The sequence below is a fragment of the Hermetia illucens genome, chromosome 6 (assembly GCF_905115235.1).
Source record: "Hermetia illucens chromosome 6, iHerIll2.2.curated.20191125, whole genome shotgun sequence".
In the NCBI taxonomy this organism is placed as follows: domain Eukaryota; kingdom Metazoa; phylum Arthropoda; class Insecta; order Diptera; family Stratiomyidae; genus Hermetia; species Hermetia illucens.
Window position 1 is genome coordinate 70,162,088 of NC_051854.1, and position 20,121 is coordinate 70,182,208.

Consider the following 20,121-nt stretch of genomic DNA (forward strand, 5'->3'; position numbering starts at 1 on the left):
ATCATGGGAAGAACCACCCGAGACGTACAAACTGCCTTCATCGAGCAGGCGGCGATCGGCGCGAGATCTTGGGCTGCACATCAATGAAGGCAAGACAAAATATGTGGTGGCAAAGTCAGCACCAATAACCAACCAACCAACAACATCAAACCCCACTGGTCAAACACGAAGAAGAATAAGGATAGGAGAATACAACTTTGAGACCGTTGACAATTTCTCCTATCTAGGGCCGAAAATCACAACCGATAACAGCTACGATGATGAAATCCGCGTATGGTTGTTGTCAGCCTAGAGAGCCTATTTCAGCTTACACAGACTGTTCCGCTCGAAACGTCTCACGATAGGGTCAAAGCTCTTACTGTAGAAGACTATGATCTTGACAGTCCTCATGTATTCCTCGGAAACTTGGGTTCTTAACAAGAAAAATTGTGAACTCTTGGCCGCGTTCGAGAGAAGAATCCTCCGAAGAATTTTTGGCCCCCTACATTAGGACGGACGATTCCGTAGTCCACACAATGACGAAATCTATGAGCGATACTATGACCGTCCAATTGTGGATAAAATCCGACTCAATAGGTTATGGTGGGCGGGTCACTTAATCCGTATGGATGAGGATGATCCCACCCGGGAAGTCTATAAGGGCAATATCTATGGTAGAAAGAGAAGACGAGGCAAACCCTGCTGAAGATGGAGCGATGGGGTAGGTTAGGACGCCAGACAGCTTTTAGGGATATCGAATTGGTGGACCTCGGCGCAAAACCGGGATGTCTGGAGTTCCTTATTAAGGCAGGCCTAGACCGGATACCGGTTGTTGCGCCGTTGATGATAATGATGATAGGATATTATATTTTAAAAAAGCTTTTATCACCAAAAATTAGAATTTCCCGAAAATACCGCCACGAGGAGTACATTTTCTGTGGACACACTGTATCTACAGAAATTTACAGAGCATTCGTGCCATTGGTCATGCGTCTTATGTCCTTGCGAACAAACTCTACTCCATATACACAGAATTATTAGAGAGGGATCGAAGCAGACGAAGCGGTGGAAAGCCTGCCCAGAGTGTTATCCTGACTTAGTCTAACTGAAGCGATTAGTTTGTCAACATCGGGCCTGTTCGTTTCAATAGGCGCTCATAGTGTCCTCAATTTGCGTTGGTGATATGAAGGTGTGTGCTGTACAGGACGCATTTATCAGAAAATCGTGTTAATTGGTGTAATGATGTAAAGTGAACGTTTCCGATACTATCTAGTGGCACAGTGGGAGAATTCCGCTCCCCTCGAGATAAATGAGACGCTTTCGGGAATAAATGACACTCAAGTGGTTTGAAAAGTTGTAGAAGTTGGTTTGTAGCTTGTGAACATTTGCGAATAGTGCATTTCCGGGAATTGTAGACGACAACCTCCGAAATATGCCAAATCTAACAAATAGCCTGCTGGTGTGCTTGTCGGTGTTAACCTTGGGGGCGGGTAAGTTATATATCTCTGACCAGCTTTACACTATCGTCCCAACGACACAGCAAATATACTTCCTAGTCCAGGAGACATTCTACAAGATACAATTACTTGTGTGGAAAACCTCTTCCTCTGGAAAGTGGACGGATTGAATATAACAAACGAGGTCAATTCGTCACTCCTTTGGCTGAAGATTCACGAGGCCAACCGCAAAGATTTGTAAAGGTTCCGAAGGAAATAGAAGAGGCTACTATCCAATTCCAAGACTGTCTTAATTCTCCTCTGCTGATGAATTGGGGTTTTGTGGAAATAGTCTCGGTTTGACCAGTTCCTCCTAACTACTGCATGTGGGGCGTTTGTTCTCTGGTTGCCAGCAGATTTACCCATTAATGAGATTTTCCTCGAATGGAGCACAAAGATACATAGTAATTGGCATGGTGAAAACTTTATAAGCAAAGGAAATCCTCTTGCACGGAAAGGTTAGTGAATGATGAGGCGAGCAAATGGGAATTGGTGAAAATGAGGCTGTAAAGATTAATATTGGTTCTGTACGTACTGAGATTATTTTGCGGATGCCGAAAGATTTACTTTCATTCCATATTCTGATGGAAAATTGATTAGGTATCTCTGTTGTCTTGTAGTACATGCATGTATGGGTACCTAAAATTACTTATGTACATATTTGAAGTGGATCTGACAAGCAGATAAAATGGGATAAAGTAAAGGAAAAGTTTTCGTGGAACTTTGTTATATGTTGAAACATACCATATGGAACCCCGGATGATTTATTGTTGTAAGACTGTGGAGACCTTTGCCCTTATTGAAACGTGTTGGAGTTATAAATAGTATTAGTATAAGAATTACGGAAAGACTTACAAACGTTCATGTTCATATAAGCATGTATCTGGATCCTTTCAAGAAAGATGAAAAAGCAAGTTTGTTATTATCCCTTGTTGTTCACTAATGTTGCCTTACAAAAGTTATTCATTTCTTCTTGAATGAATGAAAAACGGAGATTTTGTCTATTTTATCCACTTGTTGGGTGTATAAAGAATGTTTGTTGTTAGTAAACTCAAATAACCGCTACTATCTGCATTATTGTGTCTAATATGATACATGCATTTTAAACGTTCAGACATTCCACTCCATTTCTCGCAGCAGAGGGTCATGTAGGCTGGAACTCGAAGATCCAACGATTCAGGGTTGAATGTTTACGTATCTAGAATCTAAAAGACGCTTCAGGGTCTATGATGAAATTGGATAGGTCTGGGCACTGTTTTCCTTCACATTTAACTCCAACCTTATCCAAAGGTTCATCAAGTCCCTGGTCGCAGAGGAGCTGAAATTGAATATCACTCAATTGTCAATGAGTACCTGAGTCAAATCTGGGCAATAATCACGGCGAACGCAATACTGACCACATTGCCTCCTGCACGGAACCGTAGTCTTGTAGTATACAGTTACGGTCTTGAATGAAGTGCTCCAGTACGCCTCAAGGCTATTAACCAAAGTTAATAAGTTTATTCTTCTTCTTCATCATTTGTTCCTTTCAGATGCAGGGTCAGCTCGTCTTGATCGGTTGCGCCAATTTGTTCTGTCAACGGCCAAATCTGTATGCAGTTGCGGGCCGTTTAGATCACCGTCCAACGTATCAAGCCACCGTAATTTCAACCGACCTTCTAGTCCTTTCTCATTGACTTCGATGTGCAGGCCAATTTTGGCAAGTGAATTCTCATTAGATCGAATTACGTAACCATAACTTCGAAGACGCCTCTCGCATTTTTTCTAGGATCGGTTCAATCCCATATCGATCGCGGATATCCTCATTGCTGACGTGATCGTGTCGTGTTACCCCAGTCAAACACAACTTAAATAAATATTGTACATGTCAATGACTGCCAGTCTCGCCTTAGTATATACGGTGCAAAGAATATACACCTCAGGTATCGGTGTTCTTTAGTAGTTTTCACGCAAGAGAATATAGGGAAATGAACACGACCATTACTAAATTTTCAGCTATTAGGATCTGCATTGTTATTGTTTCAATAATTTTGTTTTTCGATAGCACCAGGTCATTTGAATCGAGTGCTCATCTTCCTCGGTTTTAGAGTTGGTCCCGGTAGAGTCAAGAGGCAGAGTATCTATAAATCGATATTTCAGTCGACTTCCTGGCCGTTTCTCATCGACTTCAATATTCATGTCACCGTCAGCAACTAAACTACACTGCCATCCCATCGAAGACCCTGAAGGACTGCGTCATCCTTCTGTGCCTCGGCGATTAATGAAAAATCAACGTGGTAGGGATTTTTACCTATGAAATGTACGACAGAGCGTCAGCAATTACATTGTCCTTGCCGGACACCTGAAGTAAACTAGCTCATGAAGTTGGTGCTGAAGTTGGCGAGGGAACGCTTTGTTGGGCTTCTGTGAAAAGGTAAAAGGCTTGTGGTCCATGAACACTGTGAGTGGCCTGCCTCTAGGGAGTATTGGAAGTATTTAATTGCCATGTACACTGCTAATAGCTAACGATCGTAGGTACTATAGTTCTCTCCAGCTGTATTCAATTACTTGGAAAGAAGTTTATTTCAACTTTTGGTGAAGCATGTCTGAGGCATCAACCAATACGGCTAGAGTTCATCTGATTTAGGGAATGCCAGAAGTGTAGCGTCCACCAGCTGTTATTTGGTTAGCTTAAGTGGCTAGACGCCTCTGGGGACCACGCAATCATGCGTGTGTCTTTGATCCTGAATCCCGACAAGTAGTTGTACAAAAAACAAAAGTTAAAGTCTCGTAGGATGGGTCGATGAACTTCTGAAAAGCTTGCACCGTATTGCACAGACAAAAAGACATACGTGTGAACTCGAAAAGTCCGAAGAGTGTGTATATTGCCGTTTTTGGAATATCTTCTGAAGCTGGAGGGATTTGATGGTAAGCCTTCGCTAAGTCCAAGGTTGTGAAAACAAGGCAGTAAGAGGTGGTGCGGAAAGTCGTGGATGAGTGGTATGGGATAGCGGCTTGGGACAGTCTGAGCATTATGTTGGTGGAGACTGCGATTGTTGCGGTGCTGTTTAGTCTGCAGCGGAGTGAGATTGCCACTGGAGGGCGAACCACGTCCAATTGGCGGACGCCCTGAATATCCTGAAACTTCGGGGGAGCTTGACTGCGATTCGGAGGAAGTGGTAACTTCATGCCGTCATTTAGGTTGGGCGGACTGTCTGGTGGAATTTTTCTAAATGTCGAAAGTGCTTGCAGGAGTAATGAATGAGGCTTTCGGTAAATACAAAAAATATCCTACCCATCTGTCCGTCGCGGCCCGTCAGTCACTAACTCAGCCGTAAGTTAAAAAAAAAAAGATTTCCGTATTTTGTACAAAACGATAAGCGATAACCGATTAGTAAGGTTGCATTATAATTCATATAAACCTACCTAGATGCATAAGTTTAATGGCTTCCCGATTGTCACTTCTTTAGTCAGTGGTCTGAATAAGAATATTTGTCGTGTAAAGTGCCGCTTATTTCAACCATGTGGGGACGTCCGTTAGGCCACTTAAAATTTAATATACCATCGGGTGTAGTAATTCACCGCCATAAAATGAAGTATACGAGCTGCGAGAATATCTTATATTCAAATAGGCTGGCAATTTTTTAAACATATGTCCCCAAATAGGGCTTAGTACATCCATCTCACCAACGCGTCATCGTTGTCGGTTCGCCGAAATGTACTTCAGCTGTCTTCAGGCCCTAATGTGAACCCCATGCCCTACCTCGGCTATCCTTAGCTAGTATAGTGGATTTCATTGCATGATATTGTCAACAGTTTTCACCTTTTCCTAAGAATTGACCTATCTATTTTGACTTCTGTCTCAACAAATCAACACGTCCACCAGTAGCTGGTCCATACTCCGCTGTTGATGTGTCGAGCAACATCCAGTTCAGTGTCACCGTCAACAGAAACTGTATCGCCGAGATATATAGTTGGTCAACATTCTCATTTTCTGTCCAGCGACCAGCCAAAGCAAGAATTTTAATTTTGTTGATGTTTATTTACGCTTCCTTCTCTAAATCCAGAATCATTTGGTCAAGTTCTATAACTCGCTGAAAGAGCAGACAGATTTGAGGAAAATTATCACAAAGCAGCATGACCGATAAGAAGAAATTTTACCTCGATGCAGCACGTGATACCCTGTGTCATAAATCACTCCGATAATAGCTATTCGGTGACACGATTCCCGTCCTGCGCAGAACACTTCAGATACAGTGAGGAAAGATTTTTACGCAGTCGTTTAAAGTGATTTGAATGGTGCTGATGTGTTCAGCACAGGAGGATGCAGAAGTGCTTTTTGGTACGTATCAAGATTATTTTAGCTATTGTCTTTGCGACAGGTACGAATACGCTAATACCCATCCGGCTCAAGCCGGATGCTATCCTCCGGAATTTTAACGATAATCCTCGTTTTTGACTCTTTGCGATTTGGGATTTCCATAATTCCCATATAAGTGAAAACTGCAAGTCTGCTGGAACTGCACGAACTACCTCTGCGGGGTAATCGCCAAGATCAACTCTTTATTCCGTTTGAGTGCTTTAGTAAATGGCAGGACTTCACTTTTATTTAGAGGAGCAGCTATTTTATCCAAAAGAGATGGGAAATCACTGGATCTGTTGTGGCTGACATTTGCGGTGAAGTTGCCTTTCCAGCTCTTCATTTGCTTTTCACACTCGCTATTACTCGCGGCGGTCAATAAAAGGGACGTAACCTGTATGTTTGATATCTGCTGAATAACTGCTGCCATTTAAGTATAACTATATGTGGATACGTCCTTAAAATTTGACTGAGATATAATTGTTGAAAAAGAAGAACTTATTCTTTAAACGAGCTATTTCAAGCCGGTGGGCAAAATTATTCGAAAACTAATGAAGCAATCTTTTTGAAACTACTTGACAGGCTGATTCAGCGTATAAAGGTATAGTGTCGTTCGACTTCTTTTCAATGGCTCACTTTTTTGGGAAGAAAGTGAGGTTACCCCTTAAATGGGGGGTCGCAGCTTTCTAGCTCTGCATCTACGTCAGCCTCTAACTATGCTATGCAGAGACAAATCGTCAAACGCTGCCTCACCTCTGCCCTGGGAGCAGCGTGATCGTAGCGGTTCACAGATGTTAAATGCTCGTTTATATAATTCCCCCCCCCCCCTCTCCCCTAGACAAAAATCCTTGGCGGCCCCTTAAATTGGGGGTCGCAGCTTTCTAGCTCTGCATCTACGTCAATCTCTAAATATGCTTCTGATTGCAATATGATCACTCTAGTTGCTTGTACGTTGTAGGTCAATCGCACACCAGTTGACCATATGGCAAACTCTGCACTCTAACAACACAATGAGGCGTTAGAAACTGCAGAAATACACAAGTCTCCCACCAGCAGCTTCGTAATGGCTTTTCAAAAGTCCGCGGTCATCTCGCACGGATGCGCCCTCTTTTCTTACTGAGGAGGGTACTTCTCATTCGCTAGAAGATCCAAGAAGATCATTCCTGGAATGACGATTGATGTTGCCCTACAGACCCTGCAAGTCCAGTTCAAACATTAGTAACCATTATTTCATAGTATGGATCTTTTCGCTTCCATAAAATGTTTTTGCAACATCACCAGCACGCCAGAAAAACCAACCAGCGTTACCTCCCCTGGCATGTGAACGTCAAACAGTTCATTACATATAATGTTCAACAGTAGGAGTTTGAATATGAAGCCTGAGTAAACACTTGCTGTTGTAGTGTATTGTTTTGGCCCATCGACAATCTCGTACTGTCTTCTCTTGCAATCTTCTATATAGTACCCTCGATCACATTTTTGCCATAGTGTCTGAAAGACAGATAAGACGACATGAAGAGGGCATGTCATTTGACTTGTCGGACTACGGTGCCATAACTAAATTTTAGCTCTTCCACTGGGCGGGAAATACTGCTTCCACCAAGCTCGATTTCAATGTGCTTATGAACCCTTTCAGCCTAGCCTTAGTATATGACTTGAGGCCATTGTTCAGAATCCTGTCTAATTTCGGAGCACGTTTTCTAGTGCCGTTCGAGTCGCCAGGGATTTCTCTTCCTCAAACCACCAGCAGACAAGCCAATCATCCCGGTTTGTTGACTTTTATTGCGCTTTCGACTATAACTTCCTCTGTTACCAATGGATCTTTCTTTGGAAATTATGTCTGAACATATTTCACAATTATTCAAAGAGCTCCATAGCTAAGTTTTTAGTATTCGATGCTTGGTATTTGAAATTAGTGTGCACCTGACAAACTTGATGTGCTAACGGCATAAATGTGTTTCGTTCACTTTTCAAAAATCTGGAATCTTTGTCAAATATATTGCACTATAACAGTCCATTATGAGTTTCGCTGTACTCTTTATATCTGTGAGCTCCCCAATCAATCTCCTCAGTTTTTACCCCATCTGTACCCTCTCTGTACTCTAATTCTTCTGCTGATAATGCCCCTCATTTTTACCATTCACATGAAATTGTGGGTTGATGTACTTTAGTATTTTATTTACTTACGTGACGTGTGCATCTGTCAAGCCGACCATCCACGGTCAGACAGATCTGTCAGTCACGTTTGGACAATCCTGAAAACATCTGACCGCCTATTGGACTGAAGATACTATCCATATACTGGCAAGCCCAACGACACCATGTGTTCAATTCTCGCCGTAAAAGACGCACTTATAGAAAAGTGGAAAACCGTAAGCTCGGTGCTTCAGGTATGAAAAGTTTTGTTGATTTTTTATGTAAGAATATTTGGATACACGATGGTTCATTGTGCATGCAATGGAATGCATAGTTTCCACATTTCTCCAAAATTATACACTAGCAGGAGCAACCGTTTCTGAAGAAATGGTTGTGACAGACACGCAAACAGTAAACCGATTTTAATACGGTTTTGTTTTTAACAAAAAGAACTTAGGCCGGTCAACAACCCAGCCGGATGGTTGAACTGTTTTTTAAGCGATCACCGCCGCTTGAATTATTGAATTGAAACTAATAGGCAACCGGATTCCACCAACGTTCCAACCGCTGGTCAACTGAGGACTGATCAAACGTAACTGACAAGGCGGCCTTTAGTCTTTCTTTTAGCAATTAACGACTTAACTGCGAATTGAATATCTAGCGTGTTGGCCATTGTTGGTTATTTTTGAAATTCTTTGCAGTCCTTCATTTTGAATCTGACATAAAACTTTGCCCGCGTATAAGGCTTGGTTCCATTGAGCGTTGTCATTCCTGATGATGTGTATATCTACTGGGGAGAGTGGTCCAAGTTCAAGTATCTTGAAGACAAAGGCATTTCGCAAAGGATTCAACACTGTTCCAGCTGCTGTTTTGAATCTATCTAGGTAAAAGTCTCATGAAAGCTTTGATGGACGTGATTCTTGAAACCACGTTTCCAGTTCCTACAGTCGGTTTTCGCAGCCAATCAACATAGCGAAATGGATATGTGATATTAGTTCAGATGATACGAGTAGATACATCACATCACGCCTTGCAGACAACACCAAAAGCACAGTCGTAGTCCGCTGTTGATGTATTGTCAACGAGTGGGCGTTTTTAGGGTAATACCTTGTGATTTCTAATTTTAGTTGATCCATTGTTGAAAGACAGCTTCAATCGGGAAATTAGATACTCCGCAGAACATGACAAAGAGTGCGTCGAGTTTGCGATGCGCCAGCAGCGTACCCCACTTTAATGCTTTCGATCATTGCAAGAATGTTCTCAAGTGGCCGGCATACTCTTCAATCAATGTAGGCATACCAAAGGTTTCTCTTCAAGTCACTCCCGAGGCTGTATGCCACAAAGTACTCATATGGGCGAATTGCTTGTCATCATGTTTCCGGTATGTACTCTTCTGCTACTAAGATCTGACTAAATGTTGAGGAATCGGTTTTACGGAAGAACTGAACATTTGCCAATGCGGCTCCGGTCACTGATCATTTTTTACTTCCCTGCACAAATGGGTGGAGTTTGTAGTGACGAGCAATCTATATTAACATAGTTATAGGCACAGACCCACCCAAACCCACCGAGACTTTGTGGCGGCATACGTGTGGTAATTTTTGTCTCCGGCTGACCCACAACTTCTTTGTTAGTTGTTTCATTAAATGGGTGTAAAATACATCAATCACTGACTGTCTCATAACTTCGTGCATCAACTCAGTTCCTATTTCGTATTTTTCTTATTGTTAAAATTTTTTCCCATACTGAGTTCAGTTTGGATTAGTTTCATTGTTAATACCCTTAATGATGTGTAACAGATAAGCCAATAACAACGGGATCGAACAACGACGAACACACGTCACAAACAGGGGTGCGAATACAAGGTGGTGGGGGCGTCAACTCTACGATAGTTTCCACACTTTGTCCTTGTAGATATGTGAAGTTATTCCGCACAAAGGTTCTACTATTCTGAATCATATATCTCGCTGTCATCCGCTTTTAAGTGGAATTAATTTTTTGACATCTGATTATAAGCAGCATGAGCATATCGCAGACTTTCGACATTTGGTATCATTCTTGCTAAGGCCATTCAGGATGTTTTAACGCAAGCATTTTGATGCGCAAACATGTCCATATCAGGCTTGGAACGATGCAATGCCTGTGGGATTAGAGTCCTATCGATCTCGTTGCGCTGGATTCACCACTCAGTGTCTTCCTTCTCTCAGATAGCTATGGATAACAGCGTCCAGGTTCCTCGGCTCACCAAGACGAAGGTTCTAATTGTCAAAATTAAACGCATTCTGCTCATTCAGAATAATCACCGCTCAAGACTAGCTGCTGTTATCCTTTTGTCCACTTTTCTGTCATCTTGCGGACGTTATTGACTATCCCGCTGGGTGCCTGAGCCTCGTTTTTTCTAATCATGCAATAAATCACCAGTAATTCCTCCTCGTTGCTATGGAAGTTGCCCCTGCGTTTAAAAGTCTCTTGACTCGCTGGTGACCAACGGATATGCGTAAACTTTGAATGCTGCCGTTGCAACTCATATTCGTCTCCGTACCAAATCCTCTTTGTCTTGTAGTACATTCTATAATCTTCTGCCTGTCAAACCCCCACCTGCTGTCAAACCCGCTCGCTACATGATGAGATGCTGGCTGAAGGCCAGATAATTAACTATTCCATCAGTTAAAGTATATTACTATTTGACTGCCTGTCATACGGAACTTACTCGAAACTACGACAATCGAACTGCAAACCCCACGAGTGCAGCGAAGGTTTAAACATTTTCTTCATCAAACAAAGCCAAGTGCAATACAAAATAGAAAGTCTCAAATAGTACTTTCAGGAGCAGATCTTTGTTGGTGGTAAGGGGAAGGGTTAAAAAACGCATATTCAAATGATACCCCTATTTTTAGAAACTCTTTTCCTGAAAAGCGAGAAAATAAATCGTGGGAATGCATTTAACGGAGTCTGGGAACTGAAAAAATTTCCATACCGAAAAATTTCCGTACTCGAATAAAATTGATGAACACATATTATTGTGTTAGGTTCTTGCCTTGCTGCTTGCATGAACCCAACCTTTGGCCAACGTGGCCAAATAGTGCTGTTTGCATGGAAATTACACCCTCACTCGCAAGCGATGGGAACTAGAAGAAGGAGAAAGCGATCGCGACGGCCTCGTGCGGGGCCACCAGCTCTATCTGAAGCAGTTCAGTGCGTCGGCGAAGGTGACTTCACCACCCGCAAAGCAGTCGGTGGTTCTTGCCTTCCATGTGCTGCCACATCGCTATGCCACTAGCTGAAACTGCGTCGGTTCAACAGAAGAAACTGTGTCGTGATCCTGCCAATGGGGATACCGGGCGAACCTGATGCCTCGCGGACGCTTTTTGGAACGTCCCCCGGTTCAGTGAAGGTCTTCAGCCTTGACAGCCTTTTAAAGGTACCATCACATGGTGGGTACAGCCGTTTCCAAGCTTTAATGAGGACCCACCAGCATATCTATCCCCCCCCCCCTGCACCATCTCTGCGGAGCTGGCAGTGAACTACTCTCGGAAAGCTTTGCAAAAGCCAAGAAGGACGAAAGGTAAGGATTGCAACCACGACGGATCGTCGCGAGCCATTAATGCGGCCTTTTGTTTCCGCGGCTATTTTTCCAGCATCCCATTGTACTGCGAATAGTATCCAGTGGCCCAGTGACGTTTTAAACCCAGAAGCTAACCTAGTTGCGAGAAAAGAATAAACGCAAACTGCATTTCCTGACCCGTGATGATTACGGCTGGTACACCAAAGCGCGCTATCCATTCTCAATAGAAGGCATCGGCACATGATTGTGCCGTAATGTAAGTCAGAGATGTTGCGTGCGCTTACGTGCTTGTTGATCTTACACTTTTGGCATACGATGCATTGTCTGGCTGAGGAGTTCATGGACGGCTAGAAATATTTTCCAGTGACTAACCGTCATCTTGATTCCTCAAGATCGTGTACTTACTTAATACTTCCTTGCAAAAATCGCCCGAAATAAACGGCGTGGGTCCTTTTTCTAAGCTTTCGCAGAACAAGCAGGAGTTCGAACCGAAATTAGGAAACTCACTTGAATTTGTATTTGGAATTTACTTCAAACTCTGAAGCTACGCCCCGATGATTGCCGTATAATCGACCGTGGCGGGGACTGTCACCTCTGAGATTCCTAACAAAGCGATCGCACCGAGTTTGTTTTTTCCAGACACCCGCCAGAAGTTGGCGGGGAGAGGCTTTGTCGGGCTTTTGTTTAAGCGCTAAAGTAAGGAGCTTTTGGTTCGTGAACACAGTAAAGAGTATGCCCCCTTGAATAGAGAGAGTTTGGAGAAGAAAACATTGTTGACAGGGGTATCAAAGGCTTTGGAGAAATCGGTATAAATAGCGCGGTATACGCTCGTGTATTAAGGCAAACAAATTTGGTGAAGATCAGAAAATTTGAAGCATTGGATCGATGTTTCGGCAACCCATGCTGTTCTTTGACAATGAGGTAACTGAAATCCACTGTCAGCCAGTCGTTGCCATTTCCCTCGAAAATTTTGAAGCAAGGGAAGTGAAGAGAAATGGGGCAGTAGTTGACAGCTCCACTCCACTCTTGAGGATAATGATAATAAGGACCTCCTTAGAAAGATAAGGAAAGTAGAATTTTTCTAAAATTTTGTTGAAGATTATACACTGAGAGAAGAGAGGGAAATGTGTTGTTTACAGTTAGTAGGAGTATGTTAGGAACAAGGTCCAACATGGTATGAAGGTTACTAATGAAGAACTTAACTAAGGAAAGCATGGCAAAAGGAATGGCGCGAGAGTCGGAGCAGTTTTCAATGGTTGATGGAGTAAACACCACAGAAAATTAAAAACGGGGAAGATCGGAAGAGTGTTGTGGTGAATTGACAGTGGAGTCAGCAAGTTACGGAAATAGCGAGTGTGTGACTGAAACGGTTTCAAGTCACCGCTAGCAAGGTTGACCTCAACGATCAATAAGTATCTCTTACGCGCTTTTTTAATCATTGGCTTTACAGAAGAGAAGACCGTATACAAGTAGGAGAAGAGGGGATATAACAGTGGAGGATATCAGACAAGATATTGTACAAGGGGCAAAGAGCTTGATGACACGTTGAGTTAGACAATATGTGATTCCATTTAATACCGTCATAGTTGACTTTACGGAAGTTGAACTTACAAGATATAGAAGTCGTTAGAGCTGTTGAAATTCAAGGCAGAACGGGTGTTCTTAAAAGAAGTGAGTAGAAGAAACGAGTCGAAGAGCTCGCCGGAAGGAACTGGAAGGCTAGGATGATCAGGCCAGGTGGGCATGAAGAAGAAAGGGAGCGAAGGGAATTTGATAGTAAGTAAGTTCAGGTAAGCTGTCAAAAAAATCTTCGTTCTTGCATAATAAGTATACAAAACCTTGCTTACCTCAAGCGCTGAACTTCAAATTTCCAAATTGCTTCAGATTTTTTTTTACTATCTAAGCAACATTTTTCATAGATTGGGAGTAATGGTGAAGCGAACTCATGGCATTGTGGCTTTTTTCCCCTTTCGAAGGTTTCGAAATGTCATTTGCTTGATTAACATTATCATTAACGCAACGCAGCCCAATAATTGGTGTTCGGTTTAGATTTGCCTAAATAGTAAGAAACTCCAAATTTCCCGGTTTTGCCCAGAGATCCACCAACTCGATATCTCGAGTATCTGCATGACATCCTGACCTACGCCACATTTGCATCTAAGGGGGGGTTTGACACGTTTCTTTCTATTATGTATATTACCACTTGGACTTTCAGAGCTGTGTTTTTACCCATCTGGATTAGACGATTTGCTCATTGCAGTGTATTCAGCCAGATCAGATGTCGTCCATAGATTTTTTCCTCGTTTAAACTACGGAATCCTCCATCATTCGAGGGGGTCAATAGGGCAATGGAGAATTTTTTCACTGACGCGGCAATGACAGAGTTGCACATTCAAGAAACCAGAAGAAATTCTCTCATTTGGTGATCCTTGCAAAAAAACATCCAATTATTGATAACCAGCAAAATAAATCTAAATCGATTGAGAGCGTCTGTACCCCTTGGGATGGGGAGTTTTAGTACTAATAAGATGAATTTTGCGCACAAAGTGAAATCGCTCAGGCTATGTAAAGCTACATCATTAAGGAAAACCAGAAATCCAGCTTCCAGAATGCATCGTAACATGCAAGAGCTGCACTAATTATGACAGCACTCCTTACAACATACCCCGAAAATGAGGTCGTGAAATACATCAAAACGTAAAGCAAAGGATGATTTTGACTTCTGCTTCTACTATGTCAACTGTTCATTCCAACGATGAATGGGAAAAATCTGTAAATGTATCTTTGCAATGACACAAGTTTGCTGCTCCCACAATACATCCGCTCCTAGCATATTAATATGCATCTTACAGATTTACTTTTCTGACGATAAAAACCTATTCTAGATCTCCTCGTATATTATTACAATGTCGTCATAAAAACAATATCTAAACAATCGTTAATATTAAGATTCCCAGCAGAAAAATAAGGTCTCATACGACTTTATGCATTCCAAGTATATGATGTGCTGATAATATACTTTGATTTTCCCTACAATCCCTATCTTGTACTCCTAGACACCCATAGAAAAGTGAAGTTTATTGGAACACAAAATAGGAAACGTCTACATGAAGTAGGAATCATGGTAGCTATGAGGCGGACGAACCATGCGTATGAACGGAAGAATCTAGATGAGAATTTTGAACGACTTGAAAATGGGTCACGTAATCATAACTACTCTCCCGAAAAGTTTACTCCCTGATACCACGTTTTGCCAGGGATTCCGGATTTGTATTAACCCTGGTGAGGTAGGTTAAGAGGATGATTCGTTGTGTGTATTTAAGAGGATTATTTCCGTTGCAGTTTGAACATATTAGTTATTGTTTGTTAAATAGAGTTGGTGCCACATGCTAATGAAGGAGTACAACGATAATTAGTCAGTAAATCGATGTCTCCTTAATGAATATCCGGTAGGAAAAGCTTGGATTAGCTGCTTCTAATAAATAGTGCACATTATTGTGAACCACCACCTAAATATCTTTTCGAGGCAACTAAATTTGTGATTCACTTCAATTAAAAATAAAGACCCTTTTTTGACAAACCACCGAACATCCTTAAACGTTTTTATCCTAGGGTTAACCCAGCACACAATACGGTGTTTTATGTTGTACCATTTCTGCCAGGCTCGGTACAATTTCTAATCCAAATTGATGCTGAGGTTTAAGTTATGTGAACTGGTACACATATTACCCAACACGTCCTTAATATGCTCCTTCTGTGCCTGACTGCTCCTATAAGTAACACGGCAAAGTGTCTGGATATTGTGAGAGTCACCAACTTGAGAACAACTTCTCTAGAACGTGGAACACACTAATATGTGCACTTTCACACTTGGAGTATCTGCCAGATATTAGGGTAGTAGCTGGTACTGTTCATGTGTAATATGTTCACATTCCAGTAACGAGAAGTTCATTAGGGTTAATGCCTACCAAGAAAAAAAAATATTATACTTTGTCTACCACGAGTAGTATAAAGCACGTCTAGGGGATACGGAATTCACCCTTGAATTCGGGTGAGTTAAATCACGAGTGAAACAGCATGATTAGTTCTTTCGCGTGGAAAGAAATTCTGTTCAATTTAGCTAGACAGGCCTTTATATTTGGGAATAATTGGGAGCCTGTAGGCAGATACAGATATCGTACTTTTGCATGGAAAATAACGCAGGCTATTGTATTATACTTGATGAGTGACAAGGTTTCGAACATGCTTAACGTAGGAAGATACTCCCTTACAGTGTTGATTGAATATTTTCAGAGTAACATACAATAATGCGAGAATCCTTTCGTCGCCTTGTTCTTTTGTTGGAAGTTATATTTTTGGAATGTGGTCGTTCAATATCCTACCGCTTAGCGATACGCAGTTTTCGCCGTCCACTGGAAATAAATGCGTATTTAAGTTACCATCTCCAACCTACTGATCTCGCTTGGTCCTGCGACAAGTCGACCAAGAAAATGCCTCCAATGTCGTTACAAAACTATCGTATAGAGAGATCCTAAGCCTCGGAAAAATATTATTGCGTTTACCTCAGTCAAGACGGGCCCAAGTTCTGTCGAGAAATGGGCAAGGGTCCTAATGTATGGATGACGTCTGAACATAAATAAATATTGACACCCTCAGTGAAAAGACGGACGAATTGGCAGAAGCGCTTTGAAAAAGGTGCACCGATAATTGCGCTGAACAGGAAACCAAAGTGCCAAAATAATAATCTTTGACGTAACAATCCAGTAGGATCAGGGCCTTGAAGTGCGTTAGAGCACTTCCTTCAAGACCGGGACGGTAAATTACAGTATTACAGTACTCCGTAGGACGCAATGCCAAGTGCCAAAAGTTGCGACATAAAACGCAACCGCGGTAAAAATTACTATAAACTTCTCTATATTGGTAATGTCATCTCAGAGGCTTTCCATGATGCCGTTAAGGAAGTCGATTTGATGACCGGCTGATGAAGCTCACCATTATATCAGCTGATCGGACAATTCATTTCTTCATCGCATATGCACCACGGACAGGTCGACCTGATACTGAGAAAGATGTCCGCTAGCAACTTCTCGATGTAACATGGCTGCTGATGACTATATCGTCATTGTATGTGATCTTAATGTTTATTTGGTGGTGCCATGAGGGAAAAAGTTTTGGAGTACACAATGAGGCTGGCTAGATTATGGCCGATTTTGGGGGAAACCCATAACCTAGTACTTGTGAATACATGGTTTATCAAACGACTGTCTCATCTTCCTACATTCTATTGTGGGAACAGTAAAACGCAAATAGACTATATTCTCATAAGACGTCGACAGTTTATTACCATCAGGGACTGTCAAGCGATTCCCTATGAGACCAGCGCACCTCAACATCGACCATTGAGTGCTTACGAATGAAACCATATCGATAGGAACGCACTGATCCCCCGAACATTAAATGGTGGTGATTTTGTGAGGAAAAAGAAAACATGATTTTACTCACGCGATTACCAACCATTACTAGTGTAGAAGAATAGTGGAACCAAGATAAAAATACGCAACCCTCGGCGTCACCAAGCCAGATAAGCCGCTCGTCAACCTAGATACTTGGCTTTGAAATAACGATGTTTAAATGAAGTTCAGTAAAAATTATCGTCCCCACTATAAGCTTCTTGACGCGGTCGCTGTTTCACTATCGGCCTATTACAAAAATCCTTTACGATAAACGGGACACTCAGTACGGTGAGAGAGATCTGTATCGACTTGTCAAAAGACAACATCAACGCGCCTAAGATAAGGAACACTTCCGTTGCGGTAATTACAAGAACGATACGTAGCTTATCGACCGACAAGCGGTGACGGATAGATGGCATAATATTTCCAGCAGATTTCAACGGAAGTGTTTGTTCATCCGTTACTTCCACAAGCATTGTCAACATTTGGAGCAAAACAATAATATTTTTAGCGGTAAATTAGGTTACTATACACACTATAGTATGCGAAAGTGGTGCACTAAAAAGCCACTTGTTCTTGTCATGAAGCGTTTTCCTCATAGTAGCCTCCAGCTTAAGCACATCGAATTTGACTGCATATTGTGTTAAGCTCAGTGACATAAGCATGTTCATCCATCTTAAGGTTTCATTGAATAAGTTATGAGTAATCCAGAAAAGTTGTCGATCAGAATTTACCCCCAAGATATCCGCAGCAACGTCATGAACTTATCATCGTGAATTCGCTTAGGAATCGCCGCCGTCGTCTTTGTCAAATGAACAAGTCGGGAAACCGGAAGCTGGACCCTCCAGGTGTGAAAGGTTTTGTGCACTCCTTTTATAAGTGAGTCAGTCTGATTTTGTCCCATTAGTACGTAGCACGTTATATGTATATGCAAGGATTATGTGAAAATATCCACTTTCAAGTGATATTAACATTCAAAGTTTTGAATTTGCAAAGAAGCGACAACTTTGATCTATTACAGCTTTGTTAGTAATAGTGCGATTTCCACTAAACTGGCTAGGATCATGCTCTATGATCATTGTCTTCTTTGCTGCAAAATTCGTAGGGCTAGGATGAACTCAAGAGGGTTTTGCAGTCAATTACCAAAAATCGCAGTAGCATACTATTATTTACTTTATTAGAACGGATATCGGGTTGGAGGGTATTTCGAAGCCTAGGCACCATATATTGGCAGCCTCTTGATTTTCTTCATATTTGTCGGTTGGGTGGTTTCTGAGATTGGATCCGTTAAAGAAATGATTTTTGACCACCCGCACTCCTCACCTTTCCAATAAAGGTCGAAACTGACACCAATCGAGACCTTTCATTTGATACCCCACATGATTACCTTTGGTGAAAAACATCTACACCCCTCTTTTGAATGAATGGGGAGCCTTCCTTAAATTCAACGTAAAAGGATGTAACTCACTGTATGCGTGAGCGTTCACAGTTCCCACGTTTCTACCAAATTTGATGTCAATCGCTATAACCGTCCCCGAGAAAAATGCGTGTGACAGACAGACAGTAAACCGATTTTAATAAGGTTTTGTTTTACACAAAACCTTAAAAACGAAGTCATCGATGATTGGGAGTTGACCACTCAGATACAGACTGTTGGTCGTGGAAGGAAACATCGTTACCTTCGAATGATTTATACAATATTTGAAGTACTTCTCTTAGCATTGCCTCGGTTTTGTCAACGGTATCAGCAAGATGCTCTGGGTTTAATGCTACTAAAATACTTTACCTCGAATAAAGAGCATTGAATACCAAATCATATTTTTCATAAAACTCCTCGAGAAAATTAGCCGCCCGCTGGTGAGTCATAAGGTAAATTAATTTGAGCATGATCAATCCCTATCAACCAAAAATTCGTTTTATTTACACCGTTGACGGCATTAGTCAGGTAATCATTAAAATACTTCAACTGCTCGTTGATCCTGTGCTACCGCATTGGTAGCTTTCATTGTTTGAGTCGCGCGCCATTATTCGTGTATTTTTATCCATGGTTTGAATTAACTTCTACTATTAATAGACCATTAGCTTAATCCCAACTACAATTTTATTTTATTATGTATATATATATTTCGGGAACAACTTACTCCCTTCATCAGTACAAAGCTAATACTTCTACTGATGATGATAAACTCTCGTTGTCGTGATAAACCGCATCATTAACTCCGAACAAACCTGTCAGAACCAATCCGAAACAAGCCTCGTTTGGCTCGCGATTTGTTAACGCTGAGAATATCAATTCAATGGAAAATCTAGTTTCGAATCTGCACTGCATTGTATTCCATCCGCTAGTAATTTCGTTGCTGTCGCCTTCACAAAATTCGTATCCTTTGCGAAGTCGTCTCAAGATACTTTTATCTTGAGGTTAAGAAGGGCTTTCGACATATGAGCTTGATCAAGGTGTTCAACTTAGAAACCGCCAGTTAGATTCTTTATAGTTACCAGCGATTGTGCCGTGCCCACCATGATACCATAATCATAACACTAAAAATTAATGCGGGTGAATAAAGTTTTCCGTGATTTGTCATACAAGGACGTGGTCTTTTCGGATTCGAAGCGCTTTGGTTGTCAAACCATGGTTTGCTTCAGTGCAAACATTTGCCCTACTTTCGATTCCTTTACTCAACTCTATGTCTTCTATTATTGGAAGGGGACAAAGTTTGAACACTAAACTTTTGGTTTCATGTCTTTTCAAATTTATGGACACTACTTGCACCAAACCTTCCGTACCTGGGTGAACTTCAGTTATTCTTGTCAAAGGCCATTTCGTCGATGGATAATTCTCAGTTTTATAACACCAGTTGACCAACCCCGAAACTCATAAGCGGCTTGATCCACTTTGGATTCAATAGTCGCTTCCATTTAGTAAGAAAACTCAGATTGTCAGAAGAGTTCTCAGGAATAGCCATTAGTGATTCCCCGACCAGAGAGTGCCTAGGGGTTAAAGCTTCAGGATCATTTACATTGTTACTAAGAGGTGCCAAAGGTCGACTATTCTTTATCTTGGAAAGTAGCGCGAAAATTTCCTCCACAGTTAAATTGCTTTCTCCATTAGCTAACCCAAGGTGACGCTTGGCCGATTTCACGCCAGCCTCCCAA

General features: G+C 41.7%; 1 protein-coding gene across 1 annotated transcript in view; it reads left to right on the forward strand.

The window, feature by feature from the left end:
• The first annotated feature begins 1,075 nt into the window (after window positions 1–1,075).
• LOC119659451 (zwei Ig domain protein zig-8-like) overlaps window positions 1,076–20,121 on the forward strand; it is an 86,779-nt gene continuing 67,733 nt past the window's right edge. The window contains exon 1 of the mRNA XM_038067536.1: window positions 1,076–1,469. Within this exon, the coding sequence (XP_037923464.1) occupies window positions 1,412–1,469 (58 nt within the window). The 5' untranslated portion in view covers window positions 1,076–1,411. The remainder of the gene's footprint in view (window positions 1,470–20,121) is intronic.